This window comes from Nyctereutes procyonoides, unplaced genomic scaffold (assembly GCF_905146905.1).
Source record: "Nyctereutes procyonoides isolate TBG_1078 unplaced genomic scaffold, NYPRO_anot_genome, whole genome shotgun sequence".
NCBI lineage: Eukaryota > Metazoa > Chordata > Mammalia > Carnivora > Canidae > Nyctereutes > Nyctereutes procyonoides.
In genome coordinates, this window is record NW_026575131.1 from 1096894 (window position 1) to 1123820 (window position 26927).

Here is a 26927-nt window from a genome sequence, read left to right on the forward strand (position 1 = left end):
CCCTAGTCAGATTTGGGGGTCATTTTGGAAAGAGCACGCATCTTGCTTTGCAGCTCTGGGATGCATGTATGACTACAGATCACCTGCTCTGCCTTGAATTGTGTGGGACACTCAACCAGTGCCTTCAGCAAACTTGTCACCCTGCACTTTGGTTTCTGGTAAGCAGGATGGCAGTGTTGGCAGGAAATAAAGGGGCCAGTCATCTCAGGTGTGGCCTCCCTTCCTCTGTGCCTCTCCCGGCTTTTGAGAACCTTCCTCCCCCTAGAGAGTAAGCATTGAGGCCACTTGGGTGATCTTGAACTAGCAACGCTCCTAGAGCATGCAGCCTTACCTGACCTGACCCAGCCTTGCAGTGACTAGTCTTTGAATCCCAGTACACAGTGACTAGTCCTCATGTTCTAGGCTCATACCCCACCTAGTCTGTGGTTACAGGGTTCACACAGCGACTAGTTCATAAGTCCCTGGCTTACACAATGACTAGTCCTCAAGTTCCAGGCTCACAGGATGACTAGTTCTTTTTTTTTTTTTTTTTTTTTTTGGATGACTAGTTCTTAAGTTCTAGGTTTACTTGATGATGAGTCCTCGAGTCCCAGGCTTACCTGTTAACTGGATCTTAGGTCCTAAGTTTACTCAGTGACTAGTCCTCAAGTCCCAGGCTCACTTGTTGACTAGGTCCTAAGTCTTAGGCTCACTCTGATTAGTCCTCGAGTCCCCGGCTCATGGAATGACTAGGCTCAAAGTCCCAGACTGGTGTTCCAGAGATAGGGACAGCACTACACAAGTGACGCACAGGAGTGCAGCCTGGCCTGGTTGCCATGGTGCAAGAGTGTGGGGTGGTAATAGTTGTGACTAAAGGCTCTTTGCATTCAGGTTTTGTTACTGTACAGAATCTTGCTACATCAGCTCAAAACCATGTGCAGCTTAGTCTAAATGCCTATTTAAGCAAAGGCCAAAAGTCTGTTCGAAGATATAAAGGGAAAAATAGGTTGTTCATAATACAAAGCTTGCAGCTAGTCATGGATGTAAAATTTATGACGCTTCCTGTACAGTAAAAATGAGTAGTGAAGCTGCATTTATTTGTTCAAAAGTAGAAATGCATCTTGAGGAATTAAGAAAAAATTATGAAAGGTGATTATACAGCATAGCAAATCTCTAACGTGGATTAAACTGAATTGTTTGGAGGTAAAATGCCAGCATCAATATGCGAGTCAAAAAAAGGGAAGAACAATGCTGGGTCGGATGGGGAGAGCTGAGCTCCTGCTTTTGCTTGGTGCTGATGTAGCAGGAAGTTGCTGGTTCATGGCCCAGGAATTCACAGAGATGGAAGGCCTTGGCCACTCCTGTACAGGTATTTATATACTTGACTTATGAAAGGTGGTTTACATAAGACACTCCCAAAACAAACTGCTGCACATATCTGAAAACCCAGCTAGGACTGTGTGGCTTCGACAACCCTGGAGTAGCCTCTTCTGTTCCCTCTGGTTACAGAGTCCCCAGGGTGTCCCCAGGGACAGGCAAGGCTGGGTTCGGATCCTCCTCCTGTGACTTCCTAACCCTGGGTCCTGGGATAGGTGGTTCACCTAGTCTGAATCTGTTTCCTCATCTGTGTGGAGGGGTGGTGATAATATCCTTGAAAGCCAGAGGAGGAGGAGAATATGAGATGACATTTACAGACCACCTAGACAAATCTTGTCACAAATAAGGCCCCCAAATTGTTAGTCCTCAACTGTTCAGCTACTGCCACCACAAGCTGTATGTGGCTATTATTTTGGATTTCAAAGACCTAATACAAAAAAAGAACATAAAACATCGCAACATGTTGCTTACATGTCAACATGATAATATTTGGTTAAATAAAATAACATTAAAGTTAATTTCATCTGTTTCTTTTTACTTTTTTAAAATGTGGCTCCTGGAAGATTTTAAATCCTATATATGGCCCACATTGTATTTCTGCCACAGGCCACTGTTGGTCTCTGTCTCCCCTCACTGCTTATCTGCCTCCCTTCCTTCTTAGTGTCCTTGCCAATACTTTGCAGGTGCCCAACTCGCTAGAACACTGGCCCTATGCCCCATGTCTCCACCTATAGCCCCCACCTGTAACCCCCCTTCTCAAACACAAGATGGCCTGGTGTGGATGGGTCTCATCCCATTAACAGTTTACCCGGACAGTTACATAAACGAAGGAATTTGCCTTGGGTCATGCAGGTAGAGAACTCTGAAACCATTGTTCTTGCAAAACGTCGCTTTCTTCCCCTACTTCAAACATGAGAAAGCCATAAGTGAAATTAAGTGCCTTTGCCAAGGTCAGAAACCAGTTAGTTGATTAGGGACCAATCTAAGTCTTCTGACTCTAGTCCACTGGGATTTCTGCCTTAACCACGGAGCCCTCCACTTTATTGGCTGAAGTACAACAGAGTCCAAGCTGGCCCTGAACTCAACTTGTTTGCAAAATTAGAGAGCCTGGGCTCCTAAGCACCACAAAGAAGCAGCCTGGACAGTGCAGTGTGGTACAGGTTGGGATGCGAGATGGAGCTAGGCAGGGTGCCACCCTGAGGACCAGTGCACATCTGCAGCTTGTCTAGTGGGAGGCGGGGTGGTGCCACTATAAGGATATGGCACCTTATGGTGCTGGCCTTGGAGACTGCATAGGCTCTGGAGTCTGATCTGGGTGACCTCAGGAAAACCACTCTATATGCTTTAGTTCAGTGTCTTCATTTGTGTGAATATTGAATTACACTCTGAGCAGGTGCTCAGTACGTGGCAGTGGGCTCTTATATAAAGGTTCTGAGCATGTACATGGGCTGCGTTGTGGATCAGTGGTCTCTCATCACATTTCTGTCACAGAGCAAGTTGGGTGGCCCTATAGGACTTGCATCCTCAGGTGACAACTGTGGGTAGAAGATGAGGCACATAAGCTTGAAAGGGACTGAGGGGGGACGTGCAGGGAGGTGGTATTGCAGGGGCTCTTTCAGTCTCTTGCTGGGGTAGCTAGAATTGCAATAACCCCTGGTGCCTGGGCCCAGCTGAGCATCCTTAAGTTTAGAATCCTAAAGCTGTCTCTCTCAGAGCCATGTGATGAGAAAATGAGGGATTCCTCATTCCAGGCTATACAGAGAGGGCAGGCTGCAGATTATCTTGCTGCTCAGACAGCCAACAACAAGTTATGACCCCAGGAACCCAGAGAAACAGCTCTTCCTATCTGGGTCAATGTACCCTCGCTTTCCCGATTTGTAAAAGTGCAGGCTGCAACAGAATCCCTTTCCATCAAGGAAGATTGGCAAGGGGCCATGGGCTTGTGACTGTTGGCCTGGGGGCAAGGAAGCTGATTAGCAAAATGACCCTCCTCATGGCCAGCACTGCAGGGAAGGGAGTACAGGCACCCGCCTGACAGCAAAGCCCCCACCATCCCCATACCACACCATCTGTATGCCAGCACTGACACTACACAAGTTAGTCTGTCTCCCCACGTGTTTCCCCAGCTGTAAAATGGGGATAAGAGAACAACCAGTGAGCTGGCATGTAGATCACATGAGAGCTTATATATAAAGTAGTAGACAGAGGGCCTGGCACATAATGAGGATTCAATCAATGGTAGTTCATCTTATTTATTACTGCTGTCTACTCTGTTAGAATCTAACATCCAGCTCAGACTTCCAAGTTGCAATTTTTTTGTGCCATCAGCCACATTAAAAGACCCATGCCAATAAGGTTTTTAAATGAAATGCCTCTCATATAAAATCCTCATACCTAAGACACCCCAGTGCTTAGTCAGGAGAATTATTCTGCCTGGGAGCCATGCCACTAGGTAACCACAGCAGGGCATGAAAGGAGAGGTCAGCCCTGCTGGTTTGTCTGCAGGCCCTCAGGGTCCTCTTATCCTAGGACTGCCTACATGGTAGCTCCTGCCACTCCCCACTCGGGTTCTCCCAGAAAGCTCTGTATGCATGCCACTAGGGGCGAGGCACTTGCTGCCTCCCTGCTTGAATCCTCGAAAAGCTGTTGTGATTGTCCCTGTTCTCCCTGCAATGCCTATTGTCTTGTTTTTCCTTTTGTTCCTCTTGTTCTTTGGTGCCCCTGGAAATATTTCTGTGCACAGAAGAGGATGACAGGTGGGAGGGCACTTGTATTTATCAGACGCTTCCTGTGGTCCAAACCAGGAGGCACTCTGAATGTATTATCTCATTTATTATCCCTATTCTATAGACAATAAAATTGAGAGTCCTTGAAGTGAATGGGCTTGCCCAAGGTGATAGAGCTGATGAGCAGGAGAGTCAGATTGCAGCCCACACCAGCTGCCTCCAGAATCAACCACTCTGGGAGGTGTGGCTGGGGAACACAGCTGGGGCCAAACAGTGGAATTTTGAGTGCCAGCAGCTTGGGCTTTATTTTGATGCCTTGGGAAGCCATCAGAAGTGCCTGAGCTTTGAAACGACAACGTGATCAGACGTGTGTTTTAGGAAGAACTCTAGAGGTAGTATATTAAGTCTGTTAAACTACAGCTCTCCCCTCCTATCGTTGTTCAGCTGATAATTTTTAAACCCGAGTGCAGGAAATTACATTCATCTCTACCCGATTTCATGCTCATTTCAGCCTGTTGTTACAGCCCATCTCTCAGTCTGTGTGTGCATGTGTGCATCCAGCTCATCTCTTGGTCTGCGAGTGCATGTGTGTGCGTGGGAGGGGGGCGGGAAGATGAACATACGCCAGGAGAAGGGGAGGAAAATGCCTTGAGATGGCTTCTTGCCATGCAGCCACTGGCTTGTGACAGCCGTGACTTGTGACGGTGTAGAAAGTGTGAATTTTATCTCTCACATACCTGGGCAGTGATAGAACAAGATGGGAAGCTAAAATAACATGACTGATCTTTTAACAAATGCAGCAGAATATACACATTCCATTGACTCTATTTCTGAGGAAATTGATTTGGGACTTCTACTTTAGAATTACAGAGATAAGTACAACCTTTGTTCACTCCTTCTAATTCAATAAGTATTTAATTCCTACTGTGTGAAAGTATTCCTTTACTCTGCACTTCTTGTCCATCCATCTTCATCCTCTATAATTTGTGGATGTGCATATGTGTACAAATACATAATACTGTAAGAGATGAACAGGACCTGTGCTTAGTACTTACTTGTAGGTTTTGTATGCATTGTTTGATAAGCTTTTTACTGTAGCATCTTCAAATAGTCAGCAATAAAAATATTCAAGTGAATATATATCTTCAGTTTTTCAAAGTGAAAAATAGTCATGTTTTCTGATTAGAAAAGTGATACCTGAATATTGTAAAAAAAAAATCACACAATGTAGCAAAATATAGAGGAAGTTTAAGAAATACAAACTCCATGCTTATGTTTTGGTGACATCATTTTGTACTTACAAGAACATAGACACATTGTGTCTTGCATATAAATGGGATCATGAGCTCTTGAGAAACACACTACTCTAGTATCTTCCATTTCCCCTCATCCACATGCCATGAACTTACTTCTGTGTCACTCAGTATAGATTTAAATCTTCATTTTTAATTACCATATCATTCGTCTGTATGTCATATCAGAACTTAAATCACCAATCCCTTTTTGATGGATCCTTGGGCATTTTCCAGTTTTTTTCCCAATGCAATGAATACTATGGCACACAGCCTTTTCTCTCTATGTGTACTTGTTTAAATCCTTCTAGACAGAATTACTGGGTCAAAAGATGCGCACGTGCACACACACACCGTGTGTGTGTGTGTGTGTGTGTGTGTGTGTGTATACATTGTACCAACTGGCATTCAGAACAATGGAGTTGTACCAATTTTCACTTTAGTGATGCTAGAGGAAAGTGTCCCTTTCCTGAGACTTTGCAAGCACAGAATTATAACAATGTTTCTAAAAAACATCTTTGCCAATCTCGAAACCAAAACCACACAATACTCTCCCTTTTAAAGCTTCTGTCTTCAGGTATTAGTGAGGTTAAACCCTTTTATATGTTACTGGCCATTTGTATTCCTGTTATGGATTACTCCCTTATGACCTTTGCCCATTTTCTCGTTATTATTCCTTTTTATTTTCTTATTCTTTTAAAGATTTTATTTATTTATTTATTTATTTATTTATTTATTTATTTATTTATTAATGAGAAATACAGAGAGAGAGAGGCAGAGACACAAGCAGAGGGAGAAGCAGGCTCCATGAAGGGAGCCCGACGTGGGACTCAATCCCAGGTCCCCAGTATCATGCCCTGGGTGTGATTTAAAATAATAAAATAATAAATATCCAGCAGAACAAGTTCTTCTTCCTTAATGATCTTTTTCCAATTTGTTTTTTCAGATAAATTTAGAAACACTTTGTCAAACTTCCCCTATCCCACTCCCAACTAGGAAAAAAAAAAGTCTAGTGGGCTCTTTGTGGGGATTGCCTGCATCCCCTCAGATGCATTCAGTCCTCTCAAATCACCATCCTTTTTGTGGTTTTATTTTAAAATGATTGTAGACCTGTAGAAAGGTTGTAAGAACAATGCAGAGAATTCCTGTATCTCCTTAACCCAGTTTCCCCAACTGTTTACATGTTAAAGTTTGCATCCTCACTTTTCTCTCTAGATAATGATATTATCTTCTGACATGGTGACCTGCTGGCCCTGAGGACTCTAGTCCATTGGGTGCCTCCCAAGGACACGTCTTCCATGGCCACCACAGGACACCACATTGACTAACCCTAGACCACATGCACATTTCACCTGCTGCCCGACTACACCTTTTTCTTTCTAGTCCAGGATCCTGCCCAGGAGTTGGTGCTGTGCCTACTTATCATGTGTCATGGTATCCTTCAGTGTGGAACAGTTCCTTAGTCTTTCCCTGTCAGTCAGGACCTTGACAGTCTTAAAGAGTACAGGCTTTTTTTTTTTTTTCTTTTAAAGATTTATTTATTTATTTATTCAGAATAAGAGAGAGAGAGAGGCAGAGACACAGGCAGAGGGAGAAGCAGGCTCCATGCAGGAAGCCCAATGTGCGACTTGATCCCGGGTCTCTAGGATCACACCCCAGGCCGCAGGCAGCGCTAAACTGCTGCACCACTGGGGCTGCCCAGGGGCCTTTTGTTCTGTAGGGTGACTCCGACCTGGCTCCACCAAGTGTTTCCTCGTGACCCAGATTCAATCTGTGCTTTCTTGGCAAGAAGACCTCAAAATAGTGCTGTGCCCCTTCGAGGTGCCTTTCTTCCTACCGCTAGTGATGTTGACTTACCACTATGTCACATTGACCTGGTGCCTCTCTTGCAAAGGCTATCCTTTCCATTTATATTTGGCTAGTATTTTGTGGGAAGATGCCCCGTTGTATGCCAATATCCCTATCTCCATAAGACCTCCACCCATCAACTTTAGTTGCCAAGGACAACTCACACCAGAATCAGCCACCACAATAATGGTTGCCAAATGATTATTTCCATTGTTTCTCCTACATTTATGAATTGACACTCTATTAAAGGAAGTTTTCCCTTCTCTCCCACTTAGTTAGATACCCACTTGTTCATGTTTGTCAAGAGTCAAGGATTCACAATTACTCATTAGGTTTTAATGTATATTCTTATTAATTTGATGTTCAAAACATCTTAGATTTGGCCCTTCAAACAGATTCTTGTCATTTTAACATATCTCTTCATTCTCTGAGCATTTCTTGATTTTTCTAGCACAAGATGACCCAGACTGTCTTGTTCTTTCCCAGTTCCAGCCCTGAAATCAGCTACTTCTCCCAGGAGCCTCGTTTCTTTTCCTGGAGAATGGTATTTAGAAACCAGGATCTGAGTGCTGAGTTTGCTCATTGATACTGCAGTGTCTGTGCTTCTGGGTGCTCTCAGTGGATAGAACTAGGAACACCTGTATTAGACACAAGCCTATGTAGGTGCTTGTATGTATGTGAGTATGCATATGCCTACATCTGTAAGATTTACTTACCTGTCTGTATATATAAAGTTCATATTAATACTTCCCATTCAAATACCTAGGGTTGTTGGTAGCCTCTCCATGTTTAGAAGTTCTTTCTCAGCAAGAGGCCAGGCTTCTATTATCCTATACATACATACCAACATGCTTGATTACTGAGCTTTGTGCTCAGTCTTACCAACCTACCTACCATTCTGACGGCCTTTCTGCCCACCACTCCTGCATCCCCACTCAGTGCCCCGGGTGCATACCGCCGCCACTACTGCCCAGTGGCCCCTCCTCACCTCCAACTTCTGATGAGAGGGCAGAGGAAGACTGGCGGAGGCGATGCCCCCATCCTTTGTTATTTGAGAAACGGCCTGGTCCTTCAGCAACCTCTGGGTGACGGGAGTTAGGACATAGAGGCATAGCCCTCCTCCTACCACTGCATGGCTGCGGGATGTACCTGTGTCCCTGCTCTTGCTGGTTTTGGCTTTCTTGCCTTGGATCAGGTTGTGTCCGAGGTCTTGCTGGATTCCAGCAACCCTGGGCCAGCTCTGATCCCACCAAGGCAAATCAGCTCTGGTTCAAAGCTAAGATGTTTCTTTAGAGAAAAAGACTACTGATTTCTCTGGGTGCATGAAGAACACACTGCCAATATCCCCCTTCTTGTCCATGGTGACATTTGAGGCACAGAGAAAGGTGACATCCTTGGAGAGCCCCTTTGCTCCCTCTGCTATCACTGCCAGGTAGGGCCACCATCCTTCTTGTCCCCCTCATAGTGAATCAGGCCTGGTGTCTGGAAGCTCCTCAGAATACTCACAGTTGGCCAAAGGAGAGACCTGTGATTATCTGTGCGATTTAGTTTCTGAATGTGCTTGGGGAAACCCATGGAGGGGAAGGACTCGGAGGGAGCACTGCCAAACACCCCTATATTAATCTGTGTATTCATTGAGATTATGTGGAAGATTTCAGCTGATGAAACATTTCTACAGTTTAAAAGATAGCAATGAAAAGAACTGTGTATGAGTGAGTGAAGGCAGTAAGGTTCAGAGTTACCATTTACCTTTTCCCACATAGCCTACTTGTGGGCTGTTCTGCTGGAGGAGGGCAGTAGGAGGGAGGAGGCCCCCAGGTGGGAGGCACTTCCAGTGGCGGCCTGAGGGAGAATGTGGCCTGCATGGCCTGAACACAGGAGGTCAGCAGGAGGCCTGGAGGGTGTTCCTAAGGCCCAGGCAAGGTGTCTGGGGTAAAGGTGGCTGGTGACAGTAAGTAGCCCAGATGCATGTTGGGCAGTATGATATGAGCTCAATAATTCAGTTTGGGTTTCATTGCAGAGAGGGGATGCAGGGAAGCAGAGTGGGGAAGGGATTGGCCAGACCCTCAGGGGCAGGAGCAGGTGTGGCCAGAGCGCTGACCCACCCAGCCTTGCTTACATCACCAGAAGGTGTTTCTGTCTGAGATTCACCTGACTGGGTCCCGGGGTCAGTCCTCACCTGCCTGTCTCTGTGTCACTTGTGCAGCCAGAGCCCTCTCACCAGAGCATACAACACTGCAAATCCTTTCCTGCACTCAGGCAACAGGCTGAAGGGAGAAGTGCTGGTATTCCCACATTGGGGCTTGGGTGTTACACAGCCCACATGGCCACTCTGATTCTACTGGTGGCCATGGAAGGCAGCCATGGCCAAGCCCTGGACAGACAGGGGGAACTGTGTGGTCCATCCAGCCCCCAGTCAGTGCTAAGCACCTGGCTGCTACAAAGATGCAGATCCCACTCACAGGGCTAGGGGATATGGCAGGAACTCTAGCTTCAAGGAGCAGTGATGGCCAGGCCCTTGGAAGGCTTCCCCTCAGGTTGTGGGGGGTAAGAAGGAGTCACGGAGGACAGTTGGGCAGGCTGCTGTGGCCCAGGCTGGCAACGGGAAATGTGTGCCTGAGCAGCAAGATGAGGGGCTAGCTGGAAAGTGATGCAGCATGGCCCAGGACAGGCTCAACTCTTTAAAGAGGTTCAGAGTAGGTGGCCCAAGGCCTGCCTGCTGGGCTACGTTGGTACCAGGCCGGACGATGCAGACATCTAACAGGTCAGGACGATATGGTCTCTGCCCTGAGAACCTGTAAGATGGAGCCCCAGAGACTTCATTATTGGTGCCCTAGCTACCTCAACTGATTTATGGAATATCTGCTTCCCACTCAGTATTAGGTGAGGACCTTTGCAAACACAGGTAGTAAGCTGTGGTTCCTGCCTGAAGGTACTCCCATGCCCACAGGGAGACAGCTCTGCATAGGTCTAACCACAGCTGCTCATCTCTCTCACAGATCATGGTCAATGCCAAAATCCTTGTAAAGTGAGCAGGGCCATGAAGCGGAGGTCACACTGGATTGGGAATGCTTTATTTCAGGCAGAGGGACAGGAGAGGAAGGAGGTGGGTAGCATGTTCGCATAGGACCTCATTGACACAAGCACCCATGTGTTAGTAGGAAGTGTACTATGGGTCTGCTGGGGGCTGAGGGGGAGATGCCTCAAATAGGTCCCTGCAGAAGTGGGGCTTGTGTAGTGGCTTAAGGGATGAGAGTAGAGGGTATTCCGGAGACAGAAGGGTGAGAGCCAAGGTACAGGGGAGACATGGCCTGCAGTGCATTCTCTTACATCTGACTATTTAGCACCTGTTATGCGTAGCACTGGCAAGGACCAGGATTCAGTGAGCACTGAGAGGAGTTTACAGGCCAGAGAAGAAACAGAAGCATGGCCCGTGACAGCTCTACATACTGTGGATCATGTAGGCAGCCTGCAGGTGGCATGGACATACGGTAGGCCCCCAACCAGTATTTATGGCACTGCCATCCCAACACAAAAGAACCTTGGTCTTCCTGACAGGCCATGGGCTTTGCAGCAGATAGAGATGGGCCTGGACCATGCAGGCGGATGGATCTGCCAGGCAGCCTGATGACCAGGGGCCTGATGTTGACAGAGCCAAGTCATGTGTGCTCAGACCCAGAGGCCCAAGAGAACCAGTGTGTTCAGGAGACGGCAGCAGGTCTCCCATGTTAGAACAGAGACAATGGCCAAAGGGTGGCAAGAGTCCCCACAGGGAAGTAGGGAAGATCGTGAAGGGCTTTGAGGACCATAGGACAGGCTCTGGGTTCTATCAATAGGAGCCAAGCTGGAGACTGGCGTGATTGCTTGTGAGTCATACTGAACAGAGGGGAAGGTGGAACAGAGGGACTAGGGAGATGCTTGGAAGCCAGCATAGTGTGGGGACAGGTGGTAAGGAGTCAGACCTAGGACAGAGGACACAGAGAAGTGAGAACAGGCTCCTAAAAGATCTGGGAGCCAGGGAAAGCAAAATGCCACCCTCCACCTTGCAGACCCAAGTGGGAGCCTCATTTGCCTCCTCTAGGCAGCCTCTCTTTCCTCTGGTCCCCCTCATCCAACAGGGGTAACCCCAGGGCTGCATCCTATCAGTGACATTTGTATCCCCTGTCAGTTTATAGCTCTATGTGTACAGTCCAGGTGTTTCTGTTCTGCTGTGTCACGGGCTGTGTGAAAGCAGGGAGCCCCCACGCTGCCCCTCGTGGTGCATGCCTCACAGAAACAGTGCTCACGCTGATGCACACATGAGTGGATGATGGGTGGACAGACAGACAAGCAAACTTGTGACAGCAACATCTATGACAAAGATAAGTTGGGGGCCTGGAATGAAGCCAGGTGGTGGGCACCTGAGAGGGGCCAGTGAGCTGGTGGACAAAGGGACAGGGTAGGAAGGGGCCCAAGAAAAAGAGATTCACATCCTTCAGCATCCACTTGGGAAAACAAGCAGGTATGTGTGTTCTGGGTATAAAGGGCTCCATATGGGATCCAGAGGCTAACACCAGCTTTGGGAGAGAGCAAGAGGTTGGACTGCTGCTGGAGGTCAGAGGACAGACTTGGAAGTCAAGCAAGAGCTGTGGGGAAGCTGTTAGAATTCTCTGGAATCTCTGAGAGGCTCCATCTGGTCTTTGCCTCCTCCATGAGCCAAGTAGGTGTTTGTAAGGAGCTGGCCAGGAGCTGCTGCAGGTCTCCTACCCCACCACACCCATCACTGCAGAGGCTTCACCTTTTCTCTGGTCTTCCAAATCCCACGTGGTTCCCCTGGTCAGTACACTGTAGCCTGGAACTCTTCTGGAAGGGGCTCAGATCTGGGAATTGGGCAGGGCTGTGACTTGTCTGTGTGCTCTCAGGCTAACTCTGGTCAAATCTCTCATCATACTTCTTACTTATGCCAACCAACTAAGACTTGACCAGATAGTCCAGTGTCTCAGCCCCAGGGACACCTTGGCTGGTCGGCCACCACCAGAGATTCCTAGTTCTTCTTCCACTGGCTGGCTCCCCTGGGCTCTGTGGTCAAGGACATTGCCTGGACTCCTCCTGTGAGCTCAGGGAACCTGTCTCCATAGCAGCATCTCCCACCTCAGTCCTGGCTTGTGAAGAACAGCCACCATACACCTTCCCAGGTGCTACACCCTCTCCCCACTGTGTCCCTCAATGCCCTGGAGACAGACTGCCAGGGATGGGTGGGCAGGCCATGCATACTAAGTCTGCGCTCTGGATCCCTTTCTCTGCAGCACGCCCTGTGCAGGTACAACATGACAGACCCTGCCGGCTGTCCAGCTGACTTGCCAGTTAGCACTCTGTCTCCCCATGGCACATTGTCCCTTCCTGGCATGTACCTCACTTAACCCCTTGCAGTTCTTTGGTGGGAATGTGTCCCCTCCACTAGCTGTGGTATTATCATCTCCTAAGGGGCAAGTGCTATTGTAGAACTGGAAGCAACCAGAAATGGGGGGGGGTGTCTTCACATAATTCATTGCTCCCTAGAAAGGGCCTGCCCCAGGGTCTTCAAGCAGCAGGAGGCTGACCTTCTCTCAATGCTGCACCATTAAGAGGGCACAGGTGGCTTAGATATCACAGGGAGGGGCTGACCCTGCCTCTGGGCCTTATAGACATAGGCAAGTGGGGGTCTCTGGGGGCAGGGCCAAGTCTTTGTCCCTTGAGGATCTAGTTATTGTAGGCCCACTTCCTTGATGGAAGGAAGTACCCTTTGTTTACTGGGGACAGTCAATAGGGCTGAAGGCTTTATGAGAGGAGGGAGAAGTGGGGCAGTAGACGTGGGTGGCCAGTGAAGGCTGGTGGCTTATGTGAGAATGATCTTAGTTCCCAATGAAGTCATGCCATGAGGTTAGTCTGGGCAGGTTCTGAGAGCCTCGATCATGGGTATGTATGGCAGGGCTGAGCACAGAGCTGGAAGGGCAGGCCCACAAGGTTGGCCTTCCTTCCGTGGGAATTCCTGGGCCTCCAGAGACTATGGGCAGGGAGGTAGGCTGGAGAGGCAGACCGGAGGGAGGGAGGTCAGGCAGCCAGGACATGACTGAAGCTGCCTGGGTGAGAGGTGGCAAGGGCTCAGAGAGCAAAGGCTGGGGAAGGGCAGGCTGTCTAGGCCTGGGGGTCCTGAAGGTCCTCCACGCACTACCTGAAGCTGGCTCCCCCTCTGGTGGGCGTCCTGCTGGCAGGAGGTGTGTCCTGAAAGCCTCCAGCAGTCGGGATCACTGCCGACTGTGCACTGTGTCCCGACTGTGCAGACCCCCCACGCCAGGGCCACGGCCAGTGAGGGACAGTGCTGTGGGTCTCTCGGGGCAGAAACAGCACCAGAAAGCTCTTCAACCACAAGTGGTCTCTGTGTGGCCTTCCTCAGACACTGCAGCCCTGCCGGATCCTGTCTCATTGCAGACACGCAGAAGGCACCGGCCCGTGTCCATCCCACATGTCCAGTGGCCCAGGAGGGGCTCCTTGGGGGAAAGGCGCATCCTCTATTTTTCTTTCGATAGAGGAACAAAGCAGGGAGTGGCCCTTCCCCTTTCCCCACTATGTGTGCCTGCGCTTGCAGGTAAAGTGACCATCCTAGGAAGGATCCTGTCACAGGCAGCCTCTCCTTCACTAAGTGGCAGCCAGGGGCCAATTTGTGTTTCCCTTCCCCATGGGAGCAGCATGCTCCCTTGGCTCTTGGCAGATGGGCCATCCTGACAGGCCCTGGCTCTCGGAATAGCTGCCTCTTGCCTGAGGGATGGGGGCAGTCAGAGGCCAGCAGCGAGCTGCTGATAGTGATCCCACGTGGCAGGTTGATCGATGGCCGGATCTTTGGGCTCCACTTCCCCGGGCTGAATGGCACATCGTCGATAGCAGCCAGTTAACCAAGTCCTTGGTAACCAGCTGGTCTTGTCAGCACCTCAGCCCCAACCATGGTTAAAACAAAAACCACTCCTGAGCAGCTAGATTGGACCTGACGAAGATGAATGTCTAATTCACTTGGAATCTCCTTACTGCTGCCTGTAATAAAAAGCCTGCTCCATATATTCACCCCCTGCTGTTGTTTCTCTGAAATTAAATATCAGGAGGACATATAATAGCCCAATTCCACACCAGGCCAATATTATCAGATTGATGTCAGCAGTGATAATGGAAGAAGGATAAGTTGATGAGATTTCATTTATTAAATAAGAGCACACGGAGTTTTGGGACTGCGCATGTGAGGACGCCGCGTGTGCTCATGCAGAAGAGCCAACTGGGTCTGTTCACAAGACAGCCCCCCGCCCCCTGTCAGCTCTGCATGGAGGTGACTCAGCCACCCACTGGTACAAGCACCCAGGACAGGAGACGATGCCCCTGCCCCGCCCAGCACCGGCTTCCCTGGTGGGGCTGTTTGTCTCCTTTCCTTGTTCCCCACCCCCATTTCCAGTTGGCTCGGTTCTGTGTCGCCAGCATTCCTCATCTCCCTCTCTCCCTTTTCTTCCTGTGGGTACGAGCTTCAAGCTTCGTAACCCTCCCTCTTGCCAGCCCTCCCCCGCTCCCTGCTTTGAGTCGCCAACTTCTAGCTCCATCCCAGAGCCCTGCCAACCTGGTAGTTTGGGGCTAGTGTCTTCTGTTGCTATATGTACCCTTAGTTGTTGTCTTGCGGGGGGGGGGGGATTTTTTGGAACTTTCCAAAGGCAAAGTAGAACTAAAATGGACACAGCATGGAGAGCAGGCCTGTGGAGCCAAACACACCAGGCTCTTATCCTGGCTCCATGTCACTACTGTGTGACCTTGGGCAAGTCACTTAACCTCTCTGAGACTAGTGTCCCCATCTATAGAATGATTCGTTGTGGCTATGCTTAGGACCTGGTGCTCAGTAGGCCCCAGCAGGTATTGGTTTCAGAAGGACCGCGACCACAGGCCTGCCTAGATGTAATCTCAGATGAGGCCAGATTTTCCACCTGTACTGTATATGTCACCGGAATAGAAGTATACCCTTTGTCATCGCCCCCTCCCCCCATAGCCTGCTCCTTAGCCCAGGAGCATGGGGAGGAGCTCGGCAGACCTGGTCATGAATGAGAGCTCCCCCACTTGTCAATTAGGTTGAAGCAAGTCAGAACTACCCAGTGCTTCTCTAACTGGGGGTGACCTCACAGGGATGGCAAAAATGAGATACTGTGTAGACCACAGACAGCACCGGTCACTTGGTAGATACTCACTGAAACGTGGCTGCTGTGGCCAGGGAGCCCTCTGCTGCAGAGGGGCCCACGGCCCACAGCCCATGTTGCTGCTGGTTAGATAGTAACCAGTGATTCACCTGCCTCCCACTAATCCCTCACCAACCCCCCCCCCCCCCCGCCACCACCACCACCATTCAGCACTCCCAGCTCTGCCTCTGGAGACAGGGTCAGACCCCTTTCCTGCAGGACTGACTGCAAGCATTTCTTGGAGCCACTATGACAAAGCACCAAACTTGGGAGCCTTTAAACAGGACCAGCTTTTGTGCTCTCCTCCTGGCTTCTGGTGTTGCCGGCAAGCCTTGGTGTCACTCTGGGGCACAGTTCCAGCCCTGGGCCTCTCACTTCATCACATGGCCTTCTTTCTCCCTGTGTGTCTGTGTCTCTCCTTACAGGGACACCGGTCATACTGGGTTAGGGGTCCTCTCTCACTCAGAATGACCTCATCTGCAACAACCCTGTTGTCCATTAAGCTTGCATTCTGAGGCACTGAGATGGATGTGAATTTTGGCAGGAGACTCTCCAATCCACTGACCTGCACAGATTGATCTTGGGAGCCCTTGACTCCAGTCTCACCACATTGTCTTCTCTAGACAACATTCTCAGCTGTAAGTGATAGATACCCTACTCTAGCTCACCTCAGCCAAAGCTCATGTACAGGAAGCTAAAAAGTCCCTAGTTGTGAATGGAGACGTTCAGATGACATGAGGGTCTGTTTCCATCTGGGCCATGACCATGGCTGTTGGAGGCCCAGTTCCTTTTCTCCCTGCAGATTTCAGCCCTGGACCTTTCACCAGGCCCATGAGGCTGTGGGGCTGTGCTAGCCCAGGCTCAGTGCTGTGGACCAAACCCTGCCTCCCTAGCCAGCCATGTAGAATGACATGGAGCTGCTGGAAGCTCCAGTGGATGCATCCACTTTGTCTGGTAGCCTTGCTCTGTGAACAGGGTATAATAGTAGATGAATGCATGGCACACTTGCTGCTTCATAAAGCTGAGTTCCCTCCCCTCCTGATGCTCCTGGTAGGCCCTCCCTTCAGGGCATAGCCAGTCACCAGCTTTCCTAGCACAGCTCTGAGCCCACCCTGGGCTCTCCAAGGCCTGTGTGGAGACAGGCAGGTAGATGTGTAAGAATCCAGGGGTGTGTGTGCAATTAGAATGTATCAGGGAGGTTCCTACAGCGAGCGAAGGCTACTAAAGCTTCGCCCCATGGATTGTGGGAGCAAGACCAGAGAAGGAACACAGACAGCACCTGGGTCTGCAGGCCATGTTCCAGGTACTTCCCCATGGTTCACCTGTGTTTTGGGGGATATGAGACCAAAGCCAAGAGGCCAGCGGGCCACCTAGGCCTGAGACTAATACCCTCACTCAGCTTGTGAAGTGCTAGTGACACAGCCTGCCCTCTTAGGGCATTCAGGCTAGTGCGTAGTGATATCAACTGCATGGCTAGACAAGGATGACAGATGGCAGTACCAGGTTATGTGGGGGCCGCTCAAAGGCCATGGGCATGCAGTGGGACAGCAGGCCTAGAGTCAAGTTCGGTCCTCTTGTCAGATGTTAGTGTGAGCAAACTGCTAGGTCTATCTGAACCTGTTTCTCCATTTAAGATAAACTAAGGAAAAGTTTCATTCCCACCTTATATAAAGTTCTCTGGTGACTAAATGAGGTAATGCTTCGCAGGTTCCAGTGAGCTCTAATCACCCAAGAAATGGGTTTTTAAACTGGTGTGGATTTTTAGAAATATGGCCTACTTTATGTTCTAGAAAAATCACCAATTGCAGTAAGGAGGATAGGCCAGAGGTAAGGAGGAGTTTAAGCAGCTGTTGTAATCATGAGTGTACTAGGGAATGGATGAGGGCCTTCTGGGAGACAAAGCCTGGGGCAGCTTCAGTGTGGTGGGGAGGTGGAAGTGAGTTATGGGGAAGTCAGGGATGAATGGGCATCTAGCCAGTCCGGCCAGTGTTTATGCTGCCGCCCAAGGTAAGAAAGCAGGAGGAAGAGGGTGCTGGAACGAGAACCAGGCCTGCCTGGTCCATCTGGGCTGCTCAGCCGTCAGTGTGCCCACAGCCCCAGAACTCCGGCATGGAGTGTGGACTGTGAGCCCGAGTGCTGTGGGGAGAAGAGGGGGCACAGCTGGAGCTCTCAGCGAGCAGAGGGAGAGGGGCTAGTGGAGCAGAGTCAGACTGGGGCCTCCCAGCCTCTGGGCATAGATGGTGCTGCTGACCAAAACAGGGCTGTGGTGATTGCCCCAAACAAGATGAGCCTGATGAGGCTGCCCTGGGGACCAGGGGTGAGCACTAGGACTGGGAGCCCTGGGCAATGCTTCTTGGAAAGGAGAATAGGTTGAGGGCAGGGAGAGGCACAGGTGATTTGGATTTGAGATGTTTTTCAACTTTTTGGGAAAATGAGAGTATTGGTGGACAAAGTAGAATGGTGAAGGCATAAGGGAGAAAGGCCTGTAGGGGAGACCACTCAGGTGCTGGGGGTGAGAAGGCATTGCTGACAGAGAGCCCTACAGATAGAGACCCCTGCAGAAAGGTGTTTGAAGTTGGAGATGCCAAGGTAGAGATGTGCTCTGTGCCCACAAGGCACTGATGGATTGTGGTAGAGACACAGGGAGGAAGGCCCTGAGATGAGAGGGAGTGGCATGGGAGAGGGAAGCTGGTGAGGGAAAGGAGAGGCCATGGGAGCTCAGGGAGAGCAGAGGACCCTCTCGAAGGAATCATTATGGCCAATGAGAAGGCCTAGGAGAGTTTGCCATGAGAATCACTCGGATTTGGAGCAACAGGAGGGGCAGGGAAGGCAGGAGACAGGCAGGTAGCACTTCTACAAATAGGAACCAGGGGCCCAATGGAGCATCTGAGGGGGATAAAAGACCTCTGGCCATGAAGGATGGTTGGCAGGGAGAGCAGTGAGTGCCATCTAGGTATGCCCAGGGGAGGGTAAGTTAGGTTACCAGGAATGGGAGAATGCGTTTCTGAGCTGTTTGGGATGTGGAATGGATACATCTTCAATTTCCAGTTTGAATGCACAAAGGTGGGGCTGGTTTAGTTAGAGTCAAAAGGGAAATATTAAGAATGAAGGCAGGAGGAGATACCTAGAATGAAGGCAGAGGAAACATCTAGAACAACTTTAGTTTTTTGACTGAGTTGGGTGGCTGGAGGGATAGCCATGCCTGCCACTCATCAAGGCAGGAATCTAGGGAAGGGGAATGGGTTTCTTGGTACTAGATGGTGAATTCCATTGAGGAAAATGGGGAGTTGGGACAATATGGGATGCTTGGGTGAGGGCTCCAGGGGCCTTTTGGATTCTGAAATCTAGAGATCCATAGGATAAAACTGTGGAACAGACCTTGGGGATTGGCAGTGGGAGGAGGAGCAGTTCAGGGTTTGGTGGGAGTGATAGGTGAGCTAGCTGAGGGGTTGCACAGCAAAGGTAAAGGACTAAGGGGCCTGTGTGCCCAGAGAGGGAGGGGAGGGGAGTGGGCAACCCAGAGGTGGAAGGGTTCCCAATGTGTGGTGCCTGGTGGTGAGAGCAACTCCCGCTTTTCAGACAGGGAGCTGGGCAGCAGAAGGGAGCATCTGAGGAAGGGCAGCTCTTCACTGCTGGCCTCGTTGGCCTGACTATGGTATCACTGGATGGGAAGGAAGGGTGTGTTTTCATTCCTGGGTAATACTTGGCCTTTTTCTAATGTTCTTTATCACTGCTCTTATGGGAACCTGTTATTACCACCAAGGAAGTAGAACTCTGGTTCATGGGCAGCATGGAGGTGGGGGGGTGGGGGGCTGCACAATGCTGAATGTCCAGAAGTCATCGGTACATTCTTGGCCTTTCTGAGGCCTTCACCCCCAGCATCTGTGCTTTGTCCCTGGTCAGTCCCATGGGTCCTGTTATCTGAGGGACCGGGTGGTCTCTGCTGTCTGCTTATGGTGTGTCTTACCTGCAGCCATCACACCAGCCCTCAGGGGAGGTGTGGAAGCCCTTTGTGCAGAGGAAGGAACATTCAGCCCATTTCCTCAGTGTTTGTGACACCACCTCACCAGAAGTCGTGCTGGTATTGAGAACTAACCCCTGTGCCAAGTCTTGGGCAGCTCTGCACAGTGGGGCACTCCTCCCCATCTGACCCCTGATCACACCGTGGGAATGACAAAGCCAGAGGTGAACCCTGTGTTTTCCCCACCGGTCCATAGGGCGCCATGCTCAGGGGTCTGCTGGATGCTAGGAAAAGATAACACTGTGATCAGTAGAGTAAGAGGAAGGAGGCACCCGCAAGGCCTAAGAGAGATCTGAACAGAGTCTGGAAAATACTAGAGCTTAGAAGAGGGACATGTTCAGACAAGGTGCCCCCCACCCTTGGAGCCAACATCTGGAGTCTCAGCTGCCAAAGCCACCTCATCTTCACTCTCCATTCAGTGCTAGATAGCACCCAGTGCTACACAGCGTCCCTTCTTCAGTCCTCCTCTCACCCCAGCCTGACCACTGGCAGCCAGGTTGTTGGTGAGAGCAGCACTTTACTACACACTGTCGTGCACATGCCTGTCTGGCCTTCATCAGCCCAGAGCAGATGTTGTTCCCATTTGCAGATGAGGAAAGTAAGGGGTCAGGGAGGTGAGCTACCTTCCTCAGTAGTGTGCTTTCAGCCTTCTGACCTCGGTGATGTTGATACCCTCAAAGCCATGTGGATCATAAGATCTAAACATGTGACAGTGAACATCCCTCAGATAAGGGAGCAGGGCTCATCTCAACCCCTGGAAAGTTTATAGCACGCTGTGGATACATTTTTTTGTGCATTCGAAAAGCAGCTGTTCATGAGACTGAATGTTTCTCATTGTTACACTGTATGCAGTGTAAACAGGGTTGCTGTGGACTGGGGCAGGGTGGAGCTGTGCTTGGATAGAATGCACCTGATTTCATGAATGACCGGACCCTAGGCCCTGCCCTGCCTTGCTTCAGAGAAAGCCTTTTATTTGGAGAGTTGTACTCTCCCTATCCTCCTATCCCATTCAGAGCCATTTAGTAGGCAAACGGGTGAAATTTCTTCCAGTTGACATTTGCCTGCCATCCTGTCTCCTCATATTGTTCCTGATGAATCCCAGAGGAGAGAAGCTTCTGGAGTTCCAGAGGTGATACTGGTGTGGACGGGTTGGATTTTGCCATGGCCCAGTTTCTCCTGAACTTAAAGCTCATTGGGGGTTCTGTGATGTTTACCCTCAAAATGCACAGGGACCTTCATCCAGGGATGTGAAACCAAAGGTGGTGGGGACAGATGAAAAGGGACAAGAAGAAAACACCTACTCTACCTTCTTAGGGCCTGCAGAGTGAAAGCCAGGGTCCCTGTGGCAGATCTGGGGAAGGCAAGGCCTTGTGGGGTCCGAACTGAGGTCCAGGACAACTCAGCCATTCCACCTGGCCCAGGCCCCTCTGACACCACCTGTCTTGTTTCCCTATAGACCTGTAGGCTTTGTACAGACTTACAGCTACAGCTCTGCCTCCACAGAGCTTGGTGCTTCCCCCAACCGTGGATACCTGCAGAGCAACTACCAGCTGCTGGGTTGCAGCCGGGAATGGCACTCATGGGTCACATGCTGGGAGGAGGGGGTGCTACCTCAGGAGATACAAAAGGGAGTGCGACAAAGTCTATGCCCTCAGGAGCTACAACAACAGAGGACCAGGAAAGAGCCACAAAAAGAGGTGGCTTCATGGGCTTTAGCCTGCCAAGGGCAGGTCTGGAACCAAGAAGGGAAAAGCTATTCCTCCGCAGAACAGAGAACCAGAGAGTAAAACAAAGAGGGGAAGATAGATGAGATGGAGGGCAGAAAGCAAAAATCTGTATGTTCCTGGTGTCCTAAGGGAGAAGATTAGAACAATTGGAAGCTAAGCAATTAGCATAGTTGTAGAGAGAATTTGCCCAAGATGAAATGCTCAGCAAAAGGCTGAAAATCCATTTTGAAAGCCCACAATTAGATGCCACCATGTCAGAGTTTTTAAATACAAGAATGGAGAGACATCCTACAAGCATTGGGGGGAGTTAGGTGGGTACCCCTGTGACCCCAGCTATGGGCATTGGCAGATGGAACCCAGTAAAGGGGGTCCCAGGGTCCAGAGAGGAATGGAGTGAATTCTAGGAGCCTATCTGTCTCCCCTATGTGGAGATTGGAGGCTAGTGCTGAAACATAACTCCACATATCCTAAGTAAGGGGATCCCTGGGTGGCGCAGCGGTTTGGCGCCTGCCTTTGGCCCAGGGCGGGATCCTGGAGACCCGGGATCGAATCCCACATCGGGTTCCTAGTGCATGGAGCCTGCTTCTCCCTCTGCCTGTGTCTCTGCCTCTCTCTCTCTCTTTCTCTCTCTCTCTCTCTCTGTGACTATCATAAATAAAAAGAAAAAAGAAAAAAAAAAAGAAATCTCTAAGACCTCATTCATGCCATGTAGACCCGAACCAAGATTATGATCTCAAGGTCTAGAATGACATGGTAGTAGAGGACCAGCATCGGCTCCATGGCCTCATCCTCAAAACCTAATGGAATCACACATTGTTGGAGTAGAGCCAGGCCAGCATGGCCTCCAGAGCTGTCCTTTCTGCTAACCTCCTTCCCAAGAATGGGGAGGCTCCTTCTCCTATTCACTTTACGTGCGTGAGACAAGCAGGCCTGAGGATGATGGTAGCCAACACACAGGGATGGCACAAGGGAAGGAAGAGGGACCCAGGCCTGGTGTGGCATCATTGGTTCAGCAATGGCAGAAGTGCCACCTCCAGGCGAGTAAAATGAGACTAGTAAATACTGGGTATCTTATCTGCTAAGCCACTGAGCATTCCATTGCTTGCCATTCTTAACTGATGAACTCCATTTGTTTGAGTTATTTTAAAATAATAATGGTGCTGCTGCATTCCAGCACCTACTGCATGGCTGGATTTCTAAAATAAGAGGCACTAGGCTGGGAGAATTATGAACCTGAAAGTCTCCCTGCTGTGTGTGACGGAGGCAGAGCTGTGTCGAGCATCATAGTGATGGTCTCACTGCTGTGAACATTCAGGAGTGGCTTTCTGCATTTTTACAGTTCCCACCGAGTGCCCTGACCATGGGTAGTGTGTATTCTGAAAGGCCACATCAGGTATTGTGATTCCATCGATGGCAGCGAAGGTTCCCGCATGGACCTGGCCTGAACACCAATCTGTGGAAACAGTGCGACCAAGCCTACGTAAACAAATATATCTTCCCCCTTCCCACTTCCCAGCATGTGATGTTGGGTCGGTTACTTTATCCTCTGTATCTCAGTTTCTTGATTTGCAGCAAGGGATGGAAAATCATAGCACATACTGCACAGGGCTGCTAGGAGTCCATGAGTAGGGCGATGCCTGGCGTGTGGCAGGAGCGTGTGCATATGTGCGGGAGAGCAAGAAGAAAGGGAGAGGCAAGGGAAGACAAACTAGTTGGAGTAGTCCGTGGATGGTGGTGACCCACTTTAGCATATTTTACTTGGTTTATGTTTCAAATTTTATTTTATTTTTTAAAGGATTTTATTTATTCATGAGAGACAGAAAGAGGCAGAGACCCAGGCAGAGGGAGAAGCAGGCTCCCTGCAGGGATCCCGACGTGGGACTCCATCCCAGGACCCTGGGATGGTGCCCTGGGCCAGAGGCAGACGCTCAACCGCTGAGCCACCTGGGCTGCCCTAGTTTCATATTTTAGAAAAGAAAACATACTCATTTTTTTGTAGGTTCTGAACCTGCTTCAATAAACAAAGAAAAAGAGTAAAGCATCCCCCAAATACTGCAGAGGTTATCTCTAAGAAGTAAGGTTCTAAAAATGTTACATATTTTTTTAGACTTTCCTGTACTTTTGCAATTTTCCTCATTGTGCACATATTAGGTTTTGAAATCAGATTAACAACTTCATGTGAGAAGATGCATTCTATATGGTCACGTGGTCACAGTCGGGTGTACCCTTTAGGCAGGAAGAGTCCTATGAGGCAGCAGGTGAGGGCACAGTAGGCTTCCAGCTGGCCACCTCGGCCCCTCTACCCTTAGGGCTAGAGCCAGTGTGGATACCAGTCCCTTTGGCGTCTGCTGCTGTGTGACAGTGTTTGACCCCCTGTGTCCCCTGGTTCTCTCTGGGGGATAACTGGACACTGATGGCTGCAGATGCCTAGCCTGCGGTGTTGAGTGAGTGAGCTGATGCCTCTACCTACTGGGAGCGAATCCCAGGCCTGGCTGCTCTCTGTCCCTGCAGGCCCCGTAGGATAGAGCCCGTGTGTTCAGGGCTGCAGGCACAGATCCTCCACTGCTATCGCGACCACCTCCAAGAAGTGCTCCTGTGCTCGGACCTGGTCAAGGCTTACCAGCACTGCGTGAGTGCTGCCCACAAGGTAAGACCTCACCCTGCCCTCCTGCCTGGGCTGCTGGGTGCCTGGGGGCAGGGTGTGAGTGCTGGACTCCCTCTTCCTGTCTTTGTGTGCTAAATCAGACATGCTAACCTCTAGGCTGCTGCCTTTTGCAGTCACAGACTCAGGCCTTCAATTTCCTCTGTCACTTCCTGGTTCAGAGTTCTGCTTGCTGATCCCATGAGCAACCCAGGACCGCTCTCAGATATCTGGGTTAGGAGAAAAGGCCTCGGGCACTGGGCCACATTAGGCTGGGTCCAGGAGCAGCTCTGAGTAAGCTCTAGGTGTGGGAGCAGCTCTGAAAGTAGCACTGGGCCCCACATTCAAAGGACAGGCATGTGCCACCCACTTGTCACCTTTGAGGAGTTGGGGGTGGGAGCTCAGAGGAGGGCCCATGGTGCAGGTAGGGCAGGGACAGCCCTAGAAGGAGAAGAGCCTCTGGGTTCAAGGAGATGGAAGAGTGGGTGTGGCCTGCCTGCCTGGGTGAGGGAGCGCAGGGTGCCTCTCAGCCCACCCCCTCTGTGCTGGTCTGGACAGGCATGCTGGTGCCCAGCCTCTGGTGAGCGGTCCCACGTCTCACACACTCCCCAGTGCTCCTGCAGGGCAGCAGTGGGATGTCCTAGATGTCTGAGGTTGGCAGTGGGCCTCTCCTAAGACTTGGTCCCAAGGTCTTGCCCTCCTTCCCTCACCCTCCCAGCCAGCTCCCAGTCCTGCCCTCCCCCTTCCCCCAATTCCTGTTCCTCTTCTAGAGAATTCTACCCCCTTCCCAAGCCCAGCAGTCCACTGCTCTAGGCCAGACCTGGCCCCTCCTCATCATTCACTTAGGGCACTTGGCTTGGACCCCACCAGAGGGCTGGCATGTTGGTTCAGAGGGCTGTAGGATGTGGCCTTCTTCCTATGGAAAAACCCCTTTAGCCTGAGTAGGAAGCAAGCTGCTAGAGGTGGTGGTGGTGGAAAGGCCGAGGTCAGAGGTCAGGTGGCCCTCTGGCTAGCTCTGGCAGTCTCCTCCTCGATAGCCTGGCCTCAGCAGAACCCTCCTCACTTTTCTGTCAGCATGGGCCCTATGAGGTGAAGCTGCTACAGCACTGGCCACATCTCATGCACAGCACAGGTGCAGTGTGCCGTCTGGGCTTCAAGGCCGGGCAGCACCGCCCCTGCCCTCAGTGGGCTGTGGGACAGCTCAGAGCCCAGCAGCATCTCTGCAGGGCACCAGGTGCGGCATGAAGCCTGGGTCAGAGATCATGTTTCCTCCCCGCTGTGGAGCATGGAAAGCTCACATTAAGCAGGAAAGGTACTGCCAACAGTCCCTGAGCACGGACCAGAGCTGGGCCAGTTGCTCTGCACAGTATGGCAGGGGCCAGGGGGAACAGATGGCCCTCCTGCACCCCTTTACATCTACCAAGGTGTTTGTGCAGGCTTGCAGGAGAACCCTTGCCCTGCAGGATCAGCGGACCATTGCCTGTGCTTACACCATGCACCTAACTTTGTACTGAGGGAGAGACCTGGGGTCCTGCTGTGGCCCCTTTGATTCCCCCACAGAACCCTCTTGCACCCTGCCGAGCCCTGGCCACCCTCCCCTTCTCTTCCTTCAGGCCCCACAGCTAGGGTTTTCAGCCCCACCCCCAGCAGACTATATCTTTAACAAACACATCTCGCCAGTATATCTTCATTGCACTGAGGCAAAAATGTGATTACGAAGGAAGACAGATTGCATTTAACTCCAGTGTGTTCTTTGTAGCTCTAGCATGCCTGAGAGGCCCTGGGGCACTGCCAGGCCTGGCTCCCTCTTCCCTGGCCCCCATCCCCCCTGGCGTTATTAAAGCCTAAATTGGAGACTGAGCAACTGGCAGCAGCAGAGGCCAGCCCTGCGCCCACTGTGCTGCGTCTGCAGCGTTCCCGCGGAAGAACCGTGTTCACCAACTCCTGCAGGGCCTCAGAGCCCAAACACACATGTTGTACCCTGTGGCTGAGATGCAACAAGTGCTGCTGCCCTCTGCCAGCCTCTGCCTCGGAAGGCTCCTGTTGGAGCCGGAGTGGGGCCAGGAGCACCTCTGATGGTGATTTGCTTCTAGAAGCGCCAGGTGGCAGAAGGCCTCCTCTCTGGCAGAAAAGCAGAGGTGCAGGCCCACCTGGTCAGAGGCGGGGCGGGAGGCACCTCCCTGGAGCTCCTGCCGGCACCTGTGTGGGGCCTTCCAAGCACAGGCACATGGACACTGCACCTCGGAGGCAGTTTCTAGCAACAAATAGCCTGATTGTCGTGTGTGGGCTCTCACACACCAGAACATGCTTTCTGACTGTTTTCACTTAGAAAACTCTGGGTGGTTAAGTAAGAAAACAGGGGAGACCTTGGTGGGGCAAAGCAGCATTGGGCTGAGGCCTGCCTGTATGGAACAGTGGGGTGGAGAGGCAGATGAATGCGGGATCCATGTTAGTGGGCTGCTCTAGGCACATGTTGAGTGGGCACTGGGCACGGCAATGAAGAGCCTCAGTCCCAGGTCTCAGGGACCGGCTACAGGGCACCCTTTCCATTAAACACTCCCACTCCTGGGCATCCCAAGAGCTGGGGCCCCTCCTGGAGGAGGGGATGGGCACAGGGTTCCTGACAGAGTGGGCTGTGACTGAACCCTGACCTGTTCTCCTTTGTAGGGGTGAGGAACGGCCCTTAACCCTGGCCCTGGCAGTGACTTGGAGCCCTGAAGAAGGAACCAGTTATGGGACCACAGTCTGCGGCCCTCTAGGCCACAACTACTTTCTCCTGGGTGCCTATGGATGCCTCTGTGCTTGGGGCTGCCATGTGTTCAAGAAATAGAATATGTGCTACTGTCCAAAAACAAATAAAGCAGATGTCTTTGTTTTCAGTGATTCTCTTGACTGGCATACAGCCCCTGCTGCCTCCTCCCTATAAGTACCTGGGCTGGACCATGGCGATGCAGGCTGAATGAAACAGGCTGCTCCACGTGGGGAACACCCAGCCTAGCAGGGGAGACAGATGTGGAAACCCACACTTATGCTGCAATGGCAAAAGGCCAGCCCAGAGCAGGTATGAGATGAAAGGAGGGGAATGCAGTTCTTTCTAGGT

The 26927-nt window shown here is 50.8% G+C and overlaps 1 protein-coding gene across 2 annotated transcripts in view; it reads left to right on the forward strand.

Annotated features, from left to right (window-relative positions):
• CHCHD6 (coiled-coil-helix-coiled-coil-helix domain containing 6) overlaps positions 1–26706 on the forward strand; it is a 253389-nt gene extending 226683 nt beyond the window's left edge. For both annotated transcript variants that reach the window (XM_055343379.1, XM_055343381.1), the window contains 2 exons: positions 23698–23833; positions 26495–26706. In XM_055343379.1, coding sequence (XP_055199354.1) covers positions 23698–23833; positions 26495–26500 — 142 coding nt within the window. In that variant the 3' untranslated portion in view covers positions 26501–26706. The remainder of the gene's footprint in view (positions 1–23697; positions 23834–26494) is intronic.
• The last annotated feature ends 221 nt before the right edge of the window (positions 26707–26927 follow it).